The following is a 22255-nucleotide window of genomic DNA, read 5'->3' on the forward strand; positions in this document are numbered from 1 at the left end:
CATCCGACAGACACTCACTAGCTTTCTCATCTCCAGCTCACTGGTCACGCCACTTAAAACTACAGGTGTGAGTACAGAAAAGTAGTTTCTAGGAGAAGGGCCTCTCCTTGTTTCTAGGCATCCTGTTCATATTGTTGGAAGAACATCTCAAGGCCACGCATGTCTTTAAGAGACAAAACTAAATAATAACAACCCCGTCCATAACTGAAATTTGTGACGATGCTGCTGAATCCTTAGTTCACCCCAAAGAAAGCTTTGCCGCCACAAAATCTGCAGCAGTCCTGTTCCAAGTGTGCATGGGACTTGGAGGGGCGTGGATTCTGCAGGAAATCCTACACCTCGACCCCCACCCACCCGATTGGGGTGGAAACCCTCAGGTGGAGGCCAGTCCCCCACTCCTGCGTCACTTGCTGCTGAAATGAAACACTGGGCCAGACAGGGGCCACATCTCCCGGTCCAATACATGACAGAACTTCCTGCAGATACGCTATGACACTCAAGCTCTTCAGTGCCCTGCAGAGAATCATTCTGGCCAAGTGTCACTATGACGCAGCTGAAAACCAGACAGCTTTCCTTTCCCAGGCCCGGGACTGCAGCAAGCCCCTCCTTCGTATCGTACTTGGGGAAGTGGGGGCCCAGAAACCTGACCCTCCCAAAGCTCCCAAGAAGGAGAGGCCAGAGAGGCTGAGACTGGGACTCCTCACTCCCAAGACCCTGAAACCCCAATAAACTAAGCCACTAACTTTGAGCTACTCCCACTGGCCTCAAGGAGCCTGTGGTGGGAGGTGGGGTGGATACAGAGTTACAAAGAGAAACCCGAGTTGCGCTCCTAGATTGCTAATCAGTAACAAAATATCCCTCTGAAGCCAGTCCTGCCCTGAACTCGCAAGCTGGGAGGGTATTAGGAAAAGTGTGCGGGGCTAGCACCCCACCTCCACCCGCCCAGTGCCCACCCCAGCCCCCACTCCAATGCACCTGCACCGGCCACTTGGCCACCAAACCAAAGAGCCCGCGTCCCTCCCCTGCTCAGGCTGTCACTCTGGGGAGGAACAGTCATTTACGACCTAGATACATTTTCTCAGAACCAGGAAAGCCTTTAAAAGAACCAGAAAGGGCTGTTTAATCTCCACCTTCAGGCAAATAGTTCCGGCAGCAGCAATTGCCACCAGAACTGGGAGCCAAGCCACCAAAAATGTGGAAGAACAGGGAGGCAGGAGAGGAGAGAGGCAGCTGGGAGGAGAAGGAACGGGAGCCCACTGCTCTGCTCCAGACTCACGCTGGGGGCCCCCTGCTCCGGGGCCCACGGTCACAGCACGGAAGACAGTAGCTGGGCTTTCCTGAGGCCAAAGGTCCTCCCACGGACCACTGGCACTTCCTGTAAGACAACCAACAGTTTACAAATACCTTCAGAGGCTTTATCTCCACCTCAAATGCCAGAGGCTGGAAGCATCATTTTCCACTCTCCAGAAAAGCAAACTGAGGCACGCAGAGCAGAGAAGCCAGGATCCACCCCAAGCACATACCCCCCAGGAAAGTGTCAGAGCCTCGGTTGAGAAAGGTCCCTCTGCCCTGAGAAGTGCAGAACTAACAGCAAACCAGGAGGGCTCTTAGCCCCGTCCTCTGGCCCAGCTGCCTCCAGGTCTCAACCCGGTTGCCCCTGCTCCCTCCCAACACTGCAGGCAGCCCAGAGGAAACCCAGCTGGCATCCCAGCCATTGCACACACCGGCTCAGATTTGGGGGCCGCCTGTTGCTCCAAATAAGAGGGAAATTCTGGTGCTCAAAGGACTTTTCATTTCTTTCCGAGAACTTCCCGCTCCCAGACAAGGATCTGAAAGGCTGGGATGAGGTGCGCCCAGCCAGCCCTGCAGTGCCAGACACTCACACTGACCACTCCGCAGAGGAGAAACTTTCTAGGGTCTGGCAGACCGGGCGGGCTGAGGATTAGGAGCTGGGCAGGGACACGCCTCCATCACTAGACCAGAAAAACACCACCCAACGCCCCACTGCGGGTGGGCGCGGCATCTCCCTGCCCGGAGTTCCGATGCCAGCCGGAGAACGGGTCTGCAGCGGCGGCCGCCCCTGGGAGAAAGGGCTGTGGCCCCGAGACCCGCGCGCCCTGGCTCGTGCTGTCCTTACCGTGCAGGCCGTTGGGGATGCTTCGGTGGTGCGGTGGCGCCGACAGGTCGTCCAGGGACCTGCGCGTGGCTACAGCCTTGCCGTCGGGGGCCTTGTGCGGCCCGGGGGGCAGCAGCGGGGGCGGGACGTGGTGGTGGTGATCCGGGCTGCCGCCGCTGCCCGCGCTGGACGTGCTGCTGCCGTCGCCCACGTCGCGGGTCCCCGCGCCCGCCGCGCCGCCCGCCAGCGGCCCGCTCAGGCTGGCCTGGCTGTCGATGGAGCTGCGGGAGCCCGCGCCGCCGCCGCCGCCGCCGCCCGCGCCGCCCGCGCCCCCCGCCAGCGCCGCGCGCTCCTCGTCCAGCAGCAGCACCAGCTCCTTGAGCTCCAGGTTCTCGCGCAGCAGGGCCTCCTGGCGCGCCTCGAGCTCGCGCAGCTTCTGCTGCGAGCGGGCCACCTCGTGCCACACGGCGCCGGCCGCGTGGCGCCCGAAGCGCTGCCACTCGCGCGCGAGCTTGCGCCCCTTCTGCCGGTCGTCGTCGAGGAAGCAGCAGAGCTCGCGTAGCTCCTGGTTGTCGTCCTGCAGCCGCTGGTTCACGTCCTTGAGGCCGCGGATCTCCAGCAGGTGCTGCTGCAGCCGCCGGTTCACGTCGCGCATCAGGCCGCCGTGCTCCAGCATGAGGCCCACCTTCTCGCCCTCGGCGCGCCGCAGCCGCCGCGCCAGCTCCTCCTTGCTCCAGCGCAGCAGCTCCTCGTCCGGCACCTGGCTCAGCTCCTCCGACGCCGCCGCCGCCACCGCCGCCGCCGCCGGGGGCTTTGCCATGGCGGGGCCGTCACCGCGGCATCGCCCGCGCCCTCGCCCGGCCGGCGCTCCCCGCGCCGGGGCTGCGCTGGGCCGGTCCGCGCGCGGCCGGGGGGCGGCCGGGGACGCGTGCGGCCCGCCTCGCGCCGCCTCGCGCGCGCTCACCCAGCGCCCGCCCGGGCCGCCCGGGAAGCCGCGCGTCTCGGGGCTCGGCGAGCGGGGACCGCAGCTGCGTCGGCGGCCGCCGTGCCGGGCGCTCTCCGGGCTCGGGCGAAGCAGGCGGAGGCCCGCCCCCCGCCCAGCTCCCGGAGCCCCAGCCGCCCCGCCCACTCCGGGCGGGGAGGGGGCGGAGCGCCGCGGCCGGGGCCCGCCTCCGGGGGAGCGAGGGGTGGGCGGAGGCGCGGCCGGCCCCCGACGTCCCCCCGCTCGGTGCGCCCGCCCGCTGGGCGCCCTGCCAGAGGCGCGTTCGAGCCGCGGTCCCGCCCTCCCGCCCGTCCGATTGGGCCTCTCTGGGGGTGTGTGGGGGGGCGGGGCGCGCGCGGGGGACGCCGCGGAGATGGTACAGTCCACCCCGGGCTCCCAACCCCCTCCCGGCGGTTCAAGTTTCTGCGCCCGGAGGACGCGGCCTCGGCCAATCCCCGGGCTACAGGGCGCTTTTAAAATGCAGGTACGGCTGCGGGGAGGGGGAAGGTGGGAAAGGTGGGGCAGGGCTTCCCTTAAAGGCGACGCGCGGAGCTGGGCGCCGAGCCCGGCCCCGGCCCGTGTTCCCCGCCCGCACTCCCGCTTCCCGGATAAATGAAGACTGTACCCAGGGTCCGGAGGACAGCTCCCCATCTCCCTCCCGGGGGCACCAGAGTCCAGCGTAGTCTGAGACACGACGAACAATAGGACTCTGACACGGGGGTCGCTCTCCCCGGCGGCAGGGCGGCTCTTTGTCCCCTTCCCTGACCCTGCCCCCATCTCCACCCTCGTCCCCTGCCGGAGCGCGGTTCCACTCCAGCCCAGGGCTGTGGCTCCGGCGTCTGCGCACCGGGAGGGCCAGGGCCTCGCCAACCGTGTCCCGAGCACGGTGCGCACCCTCTTCCCAGCCCAGAGCTCGCCCCTCGCCCCGAGCGGTGCTCAGAGCACCGCTCCCCCGCCAACTGGACCGCTCGTCCGGGGAATTCGGGGAACAATCTGTGATTCGCGAGGTGGAGACCACTGGGGAGGGGAGAGGAAGATCTCCCGCTGGGGTCTTAACGCTGGGGTCGGGGGGGGGGGTGGGGTGCGCCGAGCCGGCACAGAACCGCCGCCTCACTGGCAGCCTCCCCGGCGCCCGGGTCTTCCCACAGCCCGTGAGTCTGTCTCGTTATCCGCGCTTCCCTGAAGCGCATTTAAGGCGCGTCTGCTGCGAGTCAGGCGGAGGGGGGCATCCCTCCCCCTGGACCCCCAAGGAGATAAAACCCGCGCGCTCGACGGTGAGCGGCCACGGCCTGGAGCGCCCGCCCGCACCGCGACTAATGTCCCGGTTTACAGTAGCTCAGCCATTCGTTGGACAGCTGTGTACCCGGCTCCTGCTCTAAGCCAGGCCTGTGCTAGACCCACGGGGGCTTCTGCAGGGAACGACAACAAAGGCCACTGCCCTCTGAGGGGACTTTGCTCTCTGGGGGGAGGAGGGGAGAGAAGATAAACAAACTAGGTAACTGTGAGGCTGTGGTAAGTGCTGGGCAGAGGATTAAGACAAGCTGCTGTCACAGAAAGTGATAATCAGTTACTTCAGATCCCCTGGTCAGGGAGGACCTCTTTGGAGGTGCATCTAAGCTGAGATCTGAGCGACAGGAAGGACAAAGATAAAGGGGAAGGGCAGTCCAGCGGAGGGAACAGTGTGTGCAGAGGCCCTAGTGTCCTCTTCAGGGGAGGCCAGTGGGGCTGGGAGTGGGCTGGAGAAGAGGGGTGAGAGATGAGGTCAGAGGGCCAGATCCTACGTGATCCACAGCAGCTGGGAAAGCAGTGGGGGTTAGCGGGAAGCCCCGGGGCTGTGCTTTGCCTTTGAAGAGGCTCACTCTGGCCCATAGGTGGAGAAGGGATGCAGGGTGCAGAGAGGGGCAGAGTTAGACGTCATTCCCCACCCCGCTCCAGGTGGATGTTCAGGAGAGGGTGATGGGGAGAGGATGAGCCGGAGGGGCATAGCTTTGAGAACCAAGCCCCAGGGGCGCTGAGGGTCCCCCAGACACGGCCCAGGGGAGCCAGCTCCTGGGTGGAGGAGAGCATGGTGCCCGCTGGGGCACTGTGCTTGGCAGGCCCAGCCAGCCTGGCCTGAGTTTGGTTTGGAAAGGGAAAGGGGTTCAGCTCACACTCGGGAGGCTGCAGATGTTTCCTACCCCAGGAAGCCGGATTCAACAGCTCCCTGGAGGATCCCCCAGAACAAAGGCTGTGCAGAGAGCTGGTCCTGGGAGGGGGGGGAGCATCAGACACTGGGGCTCACTGGGGAAGTCACTAAGATGGTTAACACTGTGCTTGGGGGACCTCCTCCGCCATGCGTTGTGGCCTCGGGGTCATTCCCATGGCCTGCATCTCCGGCTCTTGATCCTCCAGGGCTGGCAGCTTCAGCTGAACTTTCTAGGAGAAAAATGAAGCCTCCATCCAGACAGGGTTTATTTGCATCATCTACAGGCAGTGGGACCAAGAGTGCCCCGCCAGGACCCACGAGAGCATCCCTGACATCCCCCTGGTGCAGTAGAGACACGGTGCCCAGCCGAGGCTGCGGTGGGGGAAGCAGAGTCTGCCCTCTGCACCCTGGCTGCACAGGACAGCAGGAGGTCGAGAGGACCCACTGCTGAGAGGGACTGTCCAAGCCACAGCCCCCTCCCTAAGGGTCCGCATCCCCGAGGGTCCAGCCGGAAGTGCCAAGTGCCCTAGAACACTCACCATCCAACAGACGCTGTCCCTGAGCCAGGATCTCGGAAATGTCAAGTGTCTTTGCTTTTTTAGCTCCGGGGTCGTGACAAACTCTGCTTTGTCATAACGACACTAAAACCAAATCCTGGATCTCTAACACAGGAATTCTCTAGCTGCCCAGTGAAAGTAGTTGTGGGTCTTTCAAAAAATAAAGATGCACCACCACTCCCCACGATTTTTTCCCTGAGAATCTCACTCTGAAATGTGTGCCCATTCAAAGCCGCACCAATGTTTTTGAGAGCCAGCTGGGGTGAGAGCCAGCACACTCACCCACTGTAGACAAAATATCCTAGAACACACGGTCTGTGAGCCTGGGAAATGAGAAGAGCACACTGGTGGAAGGCAGACCGTCTCCCCACTGGTAAGGGAAAGGCTTTCTCCTTCTCCTCTGTGCCTGGGCCCTGAGCACGGACCCCAGAGCAGGCACCATTTGATCTTTGCTAAGTGAATGCGCCACCCATCGGCAACATGAGTCTAAGTTCCTGGTTTTGAAAATGAGGAAACTGAGCCAAGGGAGGGAAATGACTTTCCCAAGGTCACTTTCGTTTGTTGATTTCCTGAACACACGAACATAATTAGGTAAGTATTTATACATAAATGCATATAAATGTGCAATCATATGCATTGTAAATGCTTTGTGTAAGTATCACAAAAGGACGCACCCTGATGGGAGCAGCTTCCAGGAGAAGGTGATGCCCACGCTGAATCTTGAAGAGCAAGTAGGAATTTATCAGATGGTGGAGAGGAGAGGAGAGGGCCAGGATACTCCAGGTGTAGGGAACAACACAAGCCCAGGGCCAGGGGTGAGCCACGGTGAGGTGCGTGTGTAGACACAGCCATGCCTTATTTCTGGAACATACAGGAAAGGCAGTGAAGGGCGGGGAAAGTCAGGGAATGGAGCTGGGCCAGGGAGGGCTCTGTGGGCCACGAGAGTAAGGGTGGCCCCCTCCCTGGGACGGATGGTTAAGAGCAGCGACAACAGCAATAACAACCTCCTACCCTTACCCAGCCCCCGGTGTGTGCCAGGGATTCTAAACCAGCCCTCAGATGACGACCGTAAGGACCCTATGAGACTGCGTCATCAGCCCTTGTAGGGTTTCACGTGGATTCCTGTTGGTTTGGCTGTCTGTCGCCACCGTCTCAGATCGCCGAGGGTGAACCTACGGACAGTTCAGAGCCTTACGGACGCCCGAGGGCTCTGGGTGGTGGAGGATTGTGTGGTGGCTGAACGTTTCTGCGGGTCAGGGAGGCGATGGCAGCTGACCAGGTCTGGGGCCTGGCTTTGGGGGTTCTGCCTTGATGACCCCCTCCCCGGGGAGGGGAGGTTGCCCTGCATGGCTGAAAGGCTACGATGCAGCACGAAATCAGGGTCCATGCCAAAGTGACTGTAATTATTCTTAATGACAGGCAGTGTTGATTGAGCCCTGCCTGTGCACCCAGCACGCACTAGGCCTTCATGTGCATGGTCTCGTTGAGTCCTCACAGCAGCCCTGTGAGGTGGGAACCCTCTATCCCCATTTTACAAAGGGGGAAACTGAGGCTCACGCAGGTTAAGTCGCTTGTCCGAGATCATACACCTAGCAAGCAAATGAGCTGGGATTCGAACCCAGGACCATCTGAGCCTGAGAGTGCACCTTCCCCCATAGACTATTCCTTCTCAAAGGGGAGGAGTGGACCGGCTGCTCTGTGACGTCTCTGTCACTGTGGCTCTGGCTCTACGATGCTGGGGGCCTGTGCCATGCCAGGACCACGTTCATGATCCTGCTTTCTCCTGCTGGGGGCCTTTCATGTGACACCTGAGCCAGAGAGACTCCCCAAGCCTCTGGACAGCCAGCTGTGGCCATGGCTTCCCAGCTATTCCTACAGACAGGTTGTTAGCTCCATCTCCCAGCTCCTCCGTCACTGACTTGCTGGGTGACCTCAGGCCAGTCCCTTACCCTCTCTGAGCCACAATTTTCTCATCCAACCCTCCCCCATAGGGCCAGTGTCAAGCACCTAGCAGAGCGCTTGCAAAGCTCTGGGGGGGGGGGCACCGCACCCCCCCTCCCTACACAATCTCCCCATCCTCTGGACCAGAACAGTGTTCCCATAAGGATGTTGACACCCATTTTCCAGAGGCAAACACTGACGTACAGTGAAACAAGGGCTGTCCAAGAAACCTAGTGCTTGCCCCTGGCAACCTGGGCTACAAAGGATGCCGGGTCAGGCCTGGAGCTGCCACTAACTTCCTTTTGGGATGGGAGCAGCACGGAACATGGGAACCCCAAGAACACAGAGTTCAGTGATCAAGTGTCTCAACTCCCACATTTACAGGCAGGGAAACCACACTGAATCTGGGGCCACCAGGCAGGGACTTGGCCTGGGGGTCGGCACCCTGGAGGGAAGCGGGGGCAGTCGCAGGAGGGTGGGCTCATTCCCACTGTTGACTGATGTGCCAGATACCCTTCTGGGGAGCAGGAAGTCAGCCATGCAGAGGATGCTGCCTAGCAGCGCTGATGTCACAGGCAAAAGCCTCAAGGTCAACCTGAGGGCGATGGGAGCCACAGAAGAGTATAGAGCAGACGAGAGACCTGGCTGGACTTGTGTTTGATAGAGAGCACATATAGGAGGTGTGAGAGGAGGGATGGATCAGAGAGGGTCAGCTGAGGCTGGGAGACAGACAGGAGGCTGCAAAGACAGGCCGGCCAGAGGCCAGGGCAGAGGTGCGAGGGAGGTCCCCTTAGGGACCAATAGGGGAGTCGGCATCTGTAACCCCCCCTTCCAGCTGGAGCCACTGACATCCCCTCACACCATCGCTCAGAGGAGAAGGCAGGGAGGGACATTCAGCCACAGGGGAAACGGAGTCAGGGAGCTCTTTGCAGGACTAGCTCTCACCTCAATGCACTTAAAAACATTATTCTTATTATGAACTATTTCATGTTACAACAAACTGCAATACAGCAGGCACGTGGGAGCCCCCTGCCCAGCTTAAGTCATCCCCACCCAGCCGGTCACGTGCCCCAGCCCGCACTGACCCCGGGGTAGCCACGAGTCTGAATGTTGAGTTGCTTATTCCTGTGCCCTCAGTGTACTCTATTTCCCCCTAAGAATATCCTGCTGAATTTTGCACCCTTGTGAACTTCGTCGAAATGCTGTTGTGCTCCACGTGTCTTTGCAGCATGCTTTTTCCCTCACTGTTCTGTCGATATGTGTGGCTGTAGCTCAGATGCCGTTTTGGACTGGGTAAGTCTTTGTCGTGGGGGCAGAGGGGGCTGCCCTGTGCACCACAGGATGTTTACCAGCATCCCTGGCCTCCACCCATTAGATGGATGTAGCACCCCCACCCCGGCAACCAACAATGTCTCCAGACCTTGCCAAATGCCTCTGGGGGCAAAACTGCCCCCTCTTTAGAGCCACTGCTCTCTAGTATCCACTGCCTGAATGTGTTACCGGTACTTTTCTCTTCTCCTGTTGGAGGACCTTTGTTCCATTTTGTTCTGGAGCCGGCAAGCCGCCGTGGACATTCTTGTGCGTGTGTCCTGATGCACGTGAGCATGACCATCACTTGGGTCTGTACCGAGACACAGAATGGCTGGGGCACACGGTCTACACCACTTCAGCTTGACCAGATGATGACAAACTACTTTCCAGAGAGTGCTGATTCCTACTCCTGCCGGCGGGGAATAGCAGCGTGTGCCTCGCCCCACCTGGCGTCAGCTGGTGTTGTCACCCGGGTGTGAACCTTTGTTCACGTTCCACAACGCACTGTGTCTCTCTCGGGATTCTCAGAGCACGAGAGAAGCCCAGACCAAATTTCATACTCGAGGTGCCCAGTATACTAGGTAAAAAAAAGAAAAACAGTACAGCGGGTTGACCCACTTGTGACTTATTTGAAATGTTTGTATTTATCAAACTGATGCTTTCACACATACACAAATACACTGCAACACGATTTATGCTACTCATAGGATAATTACAGGGTTTACTGCAGGGGATGAGCCCCAGGCTCCAGACACAAGGTCTTGGAGCCCAGCTGTGTCTCTCTGTGACTGTCAGCATCACTGTGCTGGGAGGGGTGAAGCCCAGGCAGGCGGCCCCACCCGTGATGGGAGGTTTGTGTTACCTACCCCCGGCTGTGTGCTCCTTGAGGACAAAGCCTCGCTCTTCTCTGGGACCCGCAGGGCCTGGCCCCGGTGGTGTTCTCTGGGTGTCTGCACCGTCTGCAGCAGACACCTCTAGACCACACCCAGCCAGCCCCTACACCTCTGGATGCCCTGGATGCGAGCCCTCGGGTGCTGCGCTGGGCCCAAGGTCTGCAACCAGCAATGCTGCCCCTCCTGGCCCTGCCCTCTGCAGAGATCGGAGACCAGTCTCCTCTGGTGCCTGAATATTTCATGCACGGAGGGTGGAATGAAAGTCGGCAAAGACCTTAATTGTTAATGTGGCTTCTGCTGGCTGCAGGCCCAGCCCTTCCAGAGCTCTCCAGCTTGCCCCTCCTGTTTGATAGCACAACAGCAATAACAGTAATTCCTCTTGTGACTTGCTCTCAGTGAGACTGGGCTGAAATGAAGTTGTTTTTCCCCCCAGCCCCCAGGTGAGCCCAGCCAGGCAGAGAGAAGCTGGGACATGAGTAACTTTAACAACCACACCATTAGGTCCATCATTTGTTCACCCCCGTTCCCCAGTGCCCTCTCGGCATAGAGCCTGAGAACTCAGTTAGTGTTTGTTGAATGAATGTGTGACAAAGGAGGAAGCTGGGTTAAGTAGAAAAGCCCTGGACTTGGAGTCTTTGTCCCTGGTCTGATACTTACCAGCAGGGTGGCCCTGGGCAAGTCATGCCCCTATCTGAGCCTCTGGATCTTACCTGGAAATAGACTCATTTCATCCTCATGGGGTCAAGAGATATTCAAACGCACAAGAAAAGGCAAGCTTGAACCCTAAGCCACACAATGAGGCCGTGGGTGCTGCTATGCCAGGGAGAGGGCTGAGAGGCTAGGAAAGCCCCCATCTCAGACTAGAAGGAGTCTCCTGAGACTCTGAAGACCTAACTGAACAGCTGTGTCTTCTCTCAAGAACAGGCTCAGCTGGGCTGAGACCCAACTCCGGGACACTTTGCAGTGAAGAATCACCATCTTAGGAATCACCATCTTAGCATCCTGAGTGCTCGGAGCCCCTGTGATCTAGTCAGGCTCTCCAAACAAGGCCAGTGGGTCAGCGCAGTGGTTCTCAGCCCTGGGCACTCATTAGAATCACCTAACAGCTGGTCAAATGCAGAGGCTCAGGCCCCACCCTGGACCACTTCCATCAGAGTATCTAGAGAAGGTGAGTCTAGCAGGCAGGCCAGGAAGCGCTGGGCTAGACAAGGCTCTTGTTGATTGGCATCAGGCTGCCCTAGAAGGAGATACCCCCATTTCTGGGGGGCACACCCTTCCCAAAGCATCTGGATTTACAGGTCTTTCTCTAAGGTTATCCATATTCCCCCAATAATCGTCAGATGTGCTGCCTAGAAGAGGGGAGGGGCTCAGGATCCTGGAGTTCACTGTAGTGTTCACTTACCCCTATCTTCTGCCTTATCGCTAATGGGACGAAATGAAGGGAAGTATTCAACATACACTACCAAAACATCTGGGACTGATGGACACAAAGGGCCAGCATAGAAGTGAGAAAAAGACCCTACTCCTACTGGGTGCATCATTGTAAAATTTCAGAACATTAGAGTTGAGAAGATCCGGAAAACATCCAGAAAGAGAGAGAGAATGAGAGACAGAGAGAGGGAAAACCACGTACAAAGGATCAGGAATTAGAATAACATTGACCTTCTCAATAGCAACTCCAGAAGCCAGAAGACCACAGAACAACGCCATCAACATTCTGCAGGAAAGTTATTTCAGTAGCTCAGCAACCAAGTGTGAGGGTGGAGGAAGACAGTCCCAGATTAAAAAAAATTATCTCCCAGACAGCCTTTCCCTAAAATTAGGAATTAAACCAAGAAACAAGAAGAAGTGAAATTCAGGAAACGGGGAATGCCGAAGTGATGGGGTAGGAAGGTCAGAGGGCGAGGGCTTCAGAGCCAGAAGCAATCAGTGCAGGTTGGAACCAGGCAGAAGGATGGCCGAGAAAGAGAATGTAACTCATGGGTTCCCCCGGGTTTGCCGTCTTGAGGGGAAAGTTAGAGCTCTGTCAGAGAGTCTGAGGCTGCATTAGTGACAAGCACAAAGAAAACCAAGCAGTCAAAACAATGAGGCGATTGATGACCCCAGGAAAACCCAGAAGTCCTACAAGGAAGGAAATAGAGTCATAGGATGTATCGTGGCTCTGTTGGCTGTAATGTTTAAACAGTATAATATGTAGACAATATTGATTTAACCCAAAATTGTGACACAGCCATACTGGGGGGATGGGGGAGGGGATGGCATGTGCGGGGCTGGGGGCATAAGTGGGTTAGACCTCTCTGGTCCCTGTTGAGAAAAATAATCCATAACCAATCTGTAAATGAAAATTTGGGTGAGTTTATTCTGAGCTGAAATCTGAGGACCATGGCCCGGGGCCTTTCTTCCCAAAGGAAGAAAGGGCACCAAAGAAGTGGGGTGCAGAGTAGTTATATACCCCCAAACAGGGTGTTTCACATATGATTGAAATGTCCCTCCCACAATAGTCACAAGATTGCCCTGTCAGCACAGTGCTTGATGGACACAGCAGGTAGTGGGTCTGCTGTCTCAGCGGGCTTAGCAGGAGGCAAATCTATTGTCTGGAGCTGGGTGGTCACAGGTGAGCGCAGCAATCAGTTCCTAGCCTAAGGAAAGATGCTTAATTCTTAAGGAGACACCAACATTGAGAGGGGCAGGGAAGTTGCACCTTTATCTCAAGGGCCTTTGTTCTTGCCATAGGGAAAATCTAAAGCAGATATACAACGCATGCTCAACTGCCACGGTCAGGCCCTTTTGGAAAGACAAGGTCAGGCCGAATTAGGTTTATACCAAATGGCTTCCTCATATTCTCCAACATATCCTATTGCTTGCCATTTTTATTTGTCATCCCTAAGAGAAAGGCAGTGATAAAAGTATGTTGCTTTCAGATATGGAAATAAGTCACAGAATTGAAAGTAGTCACCTCTGAGAAGCAGGAATCAGGAGTGGAGACATGAGGTGGGGGACTGTTGTTTTGGTTTTTTTTTCAAATGAGCCTTACAATTTTATTTAATTTTTGAAATTCTGTGCATGTGTTTTAAAATTAATAATTTTTTTTTAAAAAGCTGGCATTGGACTTCTCATTAGAAACCTTAGATGCTAGAAGACCAGAGAGCAGCCGGTTGCCTTAAAAGTCTGCGGGGGCGGAAAAAGCAATGTGGATGGACCTCGAGGGTATTATGTTAAGCGAAATAAGCCAGTCAGAGAAAGACGAACTCTATATGACTCCACTCATAGGTGGAAGTTAACATATTGACAAGGAGATCTGATCGGTGGTTACCAGGGAAAAGGGGGAGTGGGGGGAGGGCACAAAGGGGGAAGAGGTGTACCCACAACATGACTAACAATAACGTACAACTGAAATCTCACAAGGTTGTAATCTATCATAACATTAATAAAAAAAAAAAAAAAGCCTGCAGGAAAAAAATTTCCTGCCCGGCTTCTACGCCCGTGGAGAGAATCAACCAAGTATGAGACTGGAAGATAAATATTTTCAGAAATGCAAGATCTCCAAAAAAAAAAATTATCTGCTGTGCACCTTCCAGGAAGTTTTCAGAGCACATGCTCTCCCAGGAGCTGAGGGCAGGCCCGGGAACAGGACAACTTCCCCAGGAAGGAGTGTCTTTCGTGGGGGAGCCACAGGGGCAAGACCCAGGGAGCTGCCCGCAGGTTCCAAGCTGTCCCCAGATCACAGGGTGGAGGGCTCGGCCTGGAAGGGCCCATGGCAAAATTGGGGAGATGTTATCCAAAGGCCTGAGCATTTGACACACTGCTGTCACAAGGTTGGAGTCAGATTAACAGGACCCACTAAACAGCCTGCAAGTGTTTTTTTTTTAATGCATTAACTCCAGGGCATAAGCAAACAAAACTCTACGAGAAAAGAAACTGTCAGGGACCACTGGGTGACTTTCACAGAGGAACATTTACACATCATAGTAAAACCCTCGACCAGTGGTCAGCTGAGAACTGGATAGAGTCCTCCAGGAGATGCAGAGGGAGGGGCCGGGGAGGGGATGCTTTAAGACAGCGAAGCCTCATTTGTCAGGACCGGCCGGCAAAAAAAAGGTCTAGAGTTGAAAAATCAAGAAACAGCAATGGCAACACCTTAGTAAGAAATGTGGAAGCCAAAACCAGAAGGAGCACTAGACACGGAAACTGGTTCTTCTGGAGAGTGAGAGGAGGGGAGGGGAGAGGGAGCCACTTCACTGCCTTCTGAACATTTTAGTGCTATTTGATTTTTTTTAATCTAAGTGCATGCGTTATTTTGTTTACAATGTGAATATAACGTATCTAATAATCATTACGCCTACCTCCAGGCCATGGCACGTGAAGGAATGCTTGCTGGTGGAAGCCCCTAGACCTGACCCTCACTGGCGGCACCCCAGGCCCGGGGCCTCACCTGCTGGGAGGCCTGCCTGGTCAGCCTCCACTATTTTTGCAGTCATTTCCAGCTTACAAAGCACTCTCTGGGCACTTTCCTCCTCCTGTCCTCGCAGCAAGCCTGCGAGGTGGGCACGATTATTACGCCCATTTGATTGACAGAAGCGGAGGTTCGGGTGTGCATTTAGGGGTCCACAGCAGGCCCCTCCCGTGGCAGGTGCACCCTGCTATGAAGGCAGGTGGAGGACCTGCCGGGAGCCAGGGAGAGGCGGCCACACTGAAATTTGAGAGCTGGAGTCACCCCTCCTGGTCCAGAGGAGAAGACTCCTGCAGAAACATCACACGCAGCCTTCCCACAGCTCCCCGGCATTGGATGTCCTCAAACCACACTGTGCATCCCGGGTGACATGCACAGATGTAAATTCCCCTGGCGGTTTTAGGACAGGGAGAGGTGACGACTGCACAAAAGAGGGGAGGGGACAGGGAGACACAGGCTGTGGAAGTGGTGACAGTGGCTCATGGAGCCCAGCACCACGTGGGGTCTTTGTTCCATGGTCTCACTAACCCCCAGCACCCCAGGGGCAGGCCCATTTCATAGATGCAACGTCTAAGACTTAACAAGATTTAAATAAATGCACCACTGGGGTTGCAATTTTAGCTATGAGCAAGGTTTCTCACACCTGCCTGGTGACAAGAACCATGTGGGACTCTTAGACAGATCCCTTTCCTGGAGATCTGACCCACCACCTCTGGGTGAATCCCGGTCTGTTTAACCAGTGCCGGGCTGAGGGCTTCAGGAATCACAGGATCCAGGACCTCCCAGCCCCCCACCTCCTCATCTGCCCTGTTTCACAACCATGTGGTACTTAACCAGCCCAGGTGCTTGGCTGCTCCCCTGCTGCTGGACACGAGGGTTATTTCCGGGGCTGTACTATTATAAAGAACTCCTGTGGGGACATGTTTGTGCACAGCTTGGTTTTCCTGTTGGGTTGTTTCCTTGGGACACGTTCCCAGAAGTGGGATTCCCGAGTGGAAGGATGGATGTTTTCCCGCTCCTCATCGCCAAACCTAACCTAGTCTGGCCCCAGGATGAGGATCCGGCCTTTCTCTGGCTTCAAGGAGGGGCAGCCGGCAAATTCCGCCTGGCACTTCCGGAGGAAAATGACAGATCTGGCCCTTTCCCGTAAGGCTAGGTACCCGCCCAACACGTTCACAGCTGTCAGAGCCACGAGGGCCCAGGTGACTCAGTGCCGGCTTTCTGGGGCCCGTCCCGATTGCTCTGCCAGCCGGTGATGGATGTTCTCTGCAGAGATCACAGGAAGTGAGAAAACAATCCCTCAGCTCCCCTGTCAGCAGCTTTGGAAAAGGCCAGAAAGGAGGCCTGGAAACCCATGGGGCAGACAATCCCTCCCTCCTTCCAGACAAGGAAGGACCTCTGGCCCTGGGTCCCCTGAGGTACCGGACAGCAAGCAGGCCCCCGAGGCTGAGGGTCAAGGGGGCCCTTGCACTGACCTGGGCCTCTGGACTGGAGCCCCTCCGGCCACCTCCTGTCACCCCGACAGTCAGCCATCGGGGGAAGGGTTCTTGGGCTCCTCACCAAGGCAGCCCCTCCCCCACTCAGGTGGGCTCAGCGCGGGAGTCAGCCCCTCCCAGCTTCCTTGAAACAAGCGTTTAGATGGCCACAGCTGGGGGGTATGGGGGGTGTACCCAGAGGCCCCACTCTCCCGAGGGAGCAGCAAGGGAAAGGGGAGTAAGGAGAGCTGTGGAGTAGTCACCTTGGGGGGCACTGGCCCCCTGGCTCCCCACAGGAGGGCTGAAGTCTCAGCATCTGTGGGCTCCTCACAGCTGCCTGAGCACAGAGGGCCGCTCTCCTTTCCCTGCAGAAGATAGGGGGCCCAGGCCTCCAGGCAGGGCCTCTGCAGGACCCATCTGTGGGAACTCTGACCCTTCTCCCACTGGGGACACCCTCAATAGGAGCAGGGGGAGTCAGCCCTGTGAGGTCAGCCTCTCTATGCCCAGTGGGTCCCACAGAGCCCAGCACCAGCATGACTGTGCATTCTTTGAAGGCAGGACCCATATCTGCTCTGTTTCAGACTCAAGGTAGTGAGTTCTCTGTCTCTGGAGGTAAACAAGCTAAGGCAGCATGCCTGTCTCTCAGAGGTACAGAGGGAATACATGCTGTGAGGGGGCTTCCCTGGGCTGATTGCCCCCTGCCCCATGCCACTCCTTGACCAAAACTTACGCTGTGCTGTCTGTTACTCGCACTTTACAGCTGAGGAAACTGAGGCACAGTGGCTAAAATGCCTTGCCTAGAGATCTGAAGGTAGCTGACACACTCCTGAATCATCGCTACTTATTGAGCCCCTGCTGTGCACCTGCCTCCCTGCTTCCTGAGTCTCCACTTGACCAGTTCTCCCGCCACTGCCCATAGTTTATCTGGGGCACAGGTGGCCGCCCTCTGTCCGCTCCCACAGGAAGGGAATTCCCCCCCCAGCCCCACCCCGAAGCTGCCATGACCGGGCCATGGCCCTCTTTGGTTTCAGGGCAGCTGGAAGGATGGTTCCTGGGTGGGACTGGGGCTTTTATGTTGGTTAGGCCAACCCCAGCTGTTGTGAGTGGGGTTGGCCAGTTGTGGTGCCAGGGTGCTGGCCACCTCCTCTCAAGGACTCTCCCAGGCCAGGACACCGGACGGTGCAGGGCGCCCATCCAGTGATCACAGAATGTTTATGGAGCACCTTCTGTGGGCAGGCCCAGAAACAGGTCTCCCCATCTCAGCCTCAGGAGATGCACCTTTTGAAGATAATTTGGGAGGAAAAAAAACTTGCCAGTAACTTGTCAGTTTGTGCAACTGACCTTTTGTGCCTGAATGCAGGTTGTTCTGGCTCTCCCTGTTCCATGCCATTCTGTTGGTTTCAGTCCCTTGTTCTACCTGCTGAGGTCCTTGGAAATGCCATGGTCTCCTGGGGCATTGCCACTGGTACGTCTGATAAGTCAGCCTCCCTTGGGCTTTGTCCAGACACTTGACTGAAATGTGCAAGGCTGAAGGCAGAGACCTCTGGCCCACCCTTAGAGACCCTTTTACTCCAGCTTGCACTGATTTTCAAAGCATCGTCTCTGGGTTGCTGTGTCCAGGGAGTCGTGACCTCTCTTCCTAACATGTCTGCTCTCCAGCCCACATTTTCCACTGTGCCACAAGGGCAACAAAGAGTTCACTCCCCAGGCACACTATTATCTGTCACATCTCCGCGTCTTTGCCCACAGAGTTCCCTTTATCTTGGATGCCCTATCTCTCTTCCTTACCAGGTGACTCCCACGCCAGGACGCAGGTTTATAAAGTCCCTCTTTATGCTCCCTCTCCCAACTCGTGAGGCTCGCACTGGCCCTCAGGTTCCCTCATCACGGCATGGCTGCGCTGTGCTGGCCCTGTCTGCCCAGCCCCCCTGTACATCCTGAGATCCTGGGGTCCCCAGAATCCAAACAGGCCCGGGCCCCTGCAGAGGCAGCACTGTGCTGTTGAAAGAGCCGGGGGTCGGGGACAGCCAGGCTTGGGCAAATGGGTGAACCTCTCTGAGCCTCAGTTTCCTCATTTGTCACATGAAGATCCTTGCCGTGGTAAGGGTTACGGTGAGGATCACAGACCAGCTGAAGGAATGAGCCTCGGTCCCCGTCCTTATGGTCTCAGCCTGGCTGGGAGCGGAGGAGGGGACAAAGAGAGGTGCCCTGAGGGAGATCGACGTGCTATGCCAGCCTCCAGGAGGGAGCGGCGATTCTCACGGGCAGCTGGGAAGGCTTCGCTGTAGAGGACACTCGTGTGTGAGCCTGGAAGGGGGCTCCCCATTTCCGTAGGCGGCAGAGCTGGAGAAGAACCTCCCAGCCTGCATGAATGAGCTGTTTCCTGCAGCCCCACCAGCACTGACTTTTATCATCTTTTAAAAAAATCATTTTATTGGGGTCATATTGGTTTATACCATTGTGTAAATTTCAGGTGTACTTTATTATATTTCTGCTTCTATATAGACTGCCTCATGTTCACCAGCAATAGCCTAGTTTCTATCCATCACCATGCCTCACTTTTATCCCTTTCACCCGCCCACCATCCCCTGGCTTTTATCATTTTAATGATGTGCTTGCGTGTGTGGGCATATTTGTGTGTGTGTGTCTGTCTAACTTAATAGGAGTGTAGTGGTGTTGCAGCAGCCTTATTCTGCGTTTCTCCGAGTGCCTGTTTCCCTTTAAGGCTGGCTCTGAGAACCACAACTCCCTAAGGTATGAATCCGGGGAAATCCTTCTCCATTAGCTCAGCCCAGGAGAATTTGGGTGATTTTGGGAAGTGGTGCGTTCGAGATGATGATACCCATCCTGGGCGGGGGAGGAAGACAGAGTACCCTGGTGTGCCACGGGCAGCACCCGCCTCCCTGGCGCTGCTGCCCACGTGACTTGAGGAGTAAGGAGAGCTCTTCCTGGCTGCCGCCTGGCCTGACACGCTGCCCCAAATTCCACCATCACTCATGCCCCTTCTTAGGACAAGGGCTTCCATTAAAATGTAAATATTTTGTCTGGGAAAGAGAACACTTTGCTTTATCGCTGAGGGAAAGGAAGATGGAAATTTGCTTCTATCGAGTGCCTTCGGCAGGAGATGGGCACCCTCACGCTGTCCTGGAATCCACAGGCAGCCTGGCGAGGCGGGGGAGTTACCCGGCCTGCGGGTGAGGGAATGGAAACTCAGGAGGGCCAGGGGTTTACCCAGCGCTCGGCAGAGCCGGGACACGAGCCCAGAACCGACTCCACCCCGCTCTGCTCGCGGCACCCCTCTCCTCCTCCTCGTCCTTGGCATGCGGCTCCCTGGAGGGTGAGAGGAGACAGGGCAGGGTTCTGGGGTCCAGAGCGCAGCCCTGTCCGCAGCCGCCTGAGCAGTCACGTCTCGGCTGGGATTTCTCCTTCTCTGTGGATGCTGTAGCAGCAGCACTGAATCTGCACCCCTCGGGGCTGTTGTGGGGGCAGGAGGTAAGTGAAGTCAGTGACACCGTGTCTGGGCCTGGGGCTCAGTAAAGGACAGGTGTGTACACTTATCAACTCACACAGGTCTGGGCATCGAGAGCCCCGCTCCCGACCCAGGGACACCCCTGCCCCTTCTCTGACGCTGGCAGCAGCAGGAGAGGACACTGGCTCCCTGTCTCCTCTTCAAGTGGCGGAGCAGCCGGCCTGTAAGTGTGAGTTTGTTCACGGGACCGGTGGCCTCTGTAAGTCACCTGACTCCCCCGCCCTTTCGATCCTGCGTGCAACCACGGTCGTGTCCCATTCTCTTTTCCCCAGGTGCCTAGTTCAGGAACTACACAGTGGAGGCCAATTTGAGAATCCCCACTTGAACCACCGGCCTTTTGCCCCTCTCTGAGGCCCGAAGCAAGCCCCTAGCTTCCTGTGTGCCTCAGTCGCCCTGTCTCTAAAATGGGCAGCCCATCAAATTCACGTGTCCTTGACGGAGAGGAGTCTGGAGAAATAACCGGTCCCCGACCTAGTGGGAATTGCGTGGTGTGCTAAGGATGAAATGCGCAGGCCATCAGCCGAGGGCTGTCATCACAGGACCTGATCTGAGAACGCTCGTCTGCTGAGGACAGGCAGGTCATGCAGCCGCAGGAAGCTTGAACTATAGGTTCTCTGGGCTGCTCGTGGGCTCGCTCTGAAAGCACACAATGTGGCTGGGCCTCCCTTCTTGTGGCTGCAGCTCAGGCTGGCCAGGACTCTGTCCCGTGCACCTGCCTCTGAGGAAGCCAGCAGGAACTGACGCCTCTCAGCAACCTCAGCCCACTTTGCAGAGGAGGAAACTGAGAAGCAGGGAGTCAAGTCACTGGCCCGGGGTCCCACAGCCAAGGTGGTCAGATCTGCCTGACACAGACGCCAGACTGCCTCCACGGTTATTACCATCATCACAATAGAATACTAATAACACTTGTAATTATTATTATTATTGAGGGCAGAGCTCCAGGCAGGCAGGTCGGGTGACTTCGTCATTGAGGCCAGGTGCCTGGCCAGTGCCCAGAACTAGGCAGGCTCCTGTCCCAGCTGGCCCCAGGACTATGCTGAAGACGTGAGGCCCCATCGTGCAGATTGGGTCGACAGCATGGGGCTCACCCCCCTCCATCAGATCCTGGACTCAGGCAGCACCGCTGCCCGTCTACTCCTGGATGCCTTTGGTGATGGAGCCAGCGGCGGTTTGGGAATCAGAGCACTGAGAACTCATCCAGAGGCACATATTGCTTTATAAGTCACAGCCCCCCGCCCCTCCATGCAATCCGAGTATTCCTACTCCAAAAGGTGGTGCTGCTTACGAGCAGAGACTGGGCCAGTCTGCCTGGGCTCACATTCTGGAGTTCTGTTCACTGCCTCTGTGACTCTTGACAAGCGACTTCACCCACTGCTCTGTTTCCTCGTCTGCACAACAGTGCACAACTCAAGGTCAGTGTGAGGCTCGAGGGAGCTAGAACTGTGCCCGCTGGGAGCTCAGGAAACATTTGCATTATTGCCTCTCCGGATAGGTACAGCTGAAGAAGGAGCTGTCTGTCCTGAGGCTGGAGGAAACGTGGGCTCCTTGAGATGTGATTGTAGACTGACTTTATGGTGATTTTGACTCCATGAAGTGAGTGGCCTCAAATGTGTTCAATGTGTGGCTCATGTGGCTGGGACAGTCCTGTGGCCCCAGCAGGCACTGGCTCTGGGCTGGTGAAGCCAGAGGGCTTGCTGCCCATGGGATCCAGGTCTGTGTGTTTGAGATCCCCCAGCCTCCTGGTTCCCCTGGAGAAGAGAGGCCATGGAGGAGCCTGCCCAACATGTTTGCTGCTTCCCTGCTCCGGTCAGGATTCCAGCTCCATCTGGATCTGGTCTGTCCTGCCAGCTGGGACCCAGGGAAAGAGGTGGAAACTTCTCAAGACCCATTCCCGGGCTCTGGGATGTGGCTCACCCAGCTGCCCCAGCTCTAGGCTTGGTGGTCAAGTCTGCAGCCCAAGGAGACGGCGCTGCAGGCACGGGGTGAAGAAGGGCAGAGGCAGCCCAGACCAAGGACCAGCACAAGCAAATGCAGGAGAGGTGGACTTGCAAGGTGCCTGCGGAGACAGGCAAATGGATGGAGCAGAGGCAAAGGGGTCCGCCAGGGACCGAGGTTCCCCAGGGAGTGTTGCTAAGGCAGGCTGGGGCCCAGGAGTCCAGGCGGAGCAGCCAAGGGCCCAGGAGCTGAGGGGGTGGGGCGGGACAGGTGGGCTGCGGCTCCGAGCTTAGGATAGCCTCTTCCTCTCTGTCTTCCGTGAGTGAAAACAACAAAAGGATTGCTTACAACCTTCTGTTCTTTTCAGGAGAGGTGAGTGGGGTCATAGGTGACCTCAGCTTCTTGTCCCCGTCCGTATTCCTGGACAAGGAGGATGGTGGAAGGACGGAGGACAAGGCAGTGCCTCTGGAAATCCAAAATGCCAAGTCCCAGCCCAGGTGCCTCCCTCCCACCGAGGAGCCTCTGGTGTCCTGGTCGCCTCTGGACGTGGTGTGGCCACCAGAAGAACCGGGCAGCTCCAAGGGGCCCCCTGCTGGCCTGAGGAGTTGCTGCGGCCACAAAGAAGAGGTGCGCTCACTCCCCACACCCGCTGACCCAGGACCCAGCTCAGGGACCCAGACCATGCCAAGCACTTCGCTGGGAGCCACCGGGAAACAGCATCTCCCCACAGCCCTGCGAGCTGGGCCTTTCACAGATGTGAGGCCCTGGAGGAGACTGTCCCGTCAGGCTGCTCCCAAAAATCCACTGTCAGGGAAACAAGCAAGAGGCAGAACATGAATAAAAATAACATGAAAGTGTAATTATTTAAAAAATAACGAGCA

The 22255-nt window shown here is 56.9% G+C and overlaps 1 protein-coding gene and 1 long non-coding RNA gene across 9 annotated transcripts in view; one reads left to right on the forward strand and one right to left on the reverse strand.

The window, feature by feature from the left end:
* CCDC85C (coiled-coil domain containing 85C) overlaps nt 1–3215 on the reverse strand; it is an 80381-nt gene extending 77166 nt beyond the window's left edge. For 5 of the 8 annotated variants that reach the window (XM_070249253.1, XM_070249259.1, XM_070249256.1 and 2 more), the window contains exons 1-2: nt 2138–3077; nt 1277–1375 (exon numbers count right to left, since the gene is read on the reverse strand). In XM_070249253.1, coding sequence (XP_070105354.1) covers nt 1277–1375; nt 2138–2936 — 898 coding nt within the window. In that variant the 5' untranslated portion in view covers nt 2937–3077. Of the gene's footprint in view, nt 1–1276; nt 1376–2137 lie in introns of all 8 variants that reach the window. The other 3 variants (XM_070249257.1, XM_001917168.5, XM_023628368.2) reach the window with 3 other exon arrangements.
* A 230-nt stretch (nt 3216–3445) lies between these two features.
* LOC138920678 (uncharacterized) lies at nt 3446–22246 on the forward strand. The gene is made up of 4 exons (XR_011432290.1): nt 3446–3582; nt 19481–19602; nt 19712–21491; nt 21742–22246. It is a non-coding gene; the product is annotated as an uncharacterized lncRNA (long non-coding RNA).
* The last annotated feature ends 9 nt before the right edge of the window (nt 22247–22255 follow it).

The sequence above is a fragment of the Equus caballus genome, chromosome 24 (assembly GCF_041296265.1).
Source record: "Equus caballus isolate H_3958 breed thoroughbred chromosome 24, TB-T2T, whole genome shotgun sequence".
Taxonomy (NCBI): domain Eukaryota; kingdom Metazoa; phylum Chordata; class Mammalia; order Perissodactyla; family Equidae; genus Equus; species Equus caballus.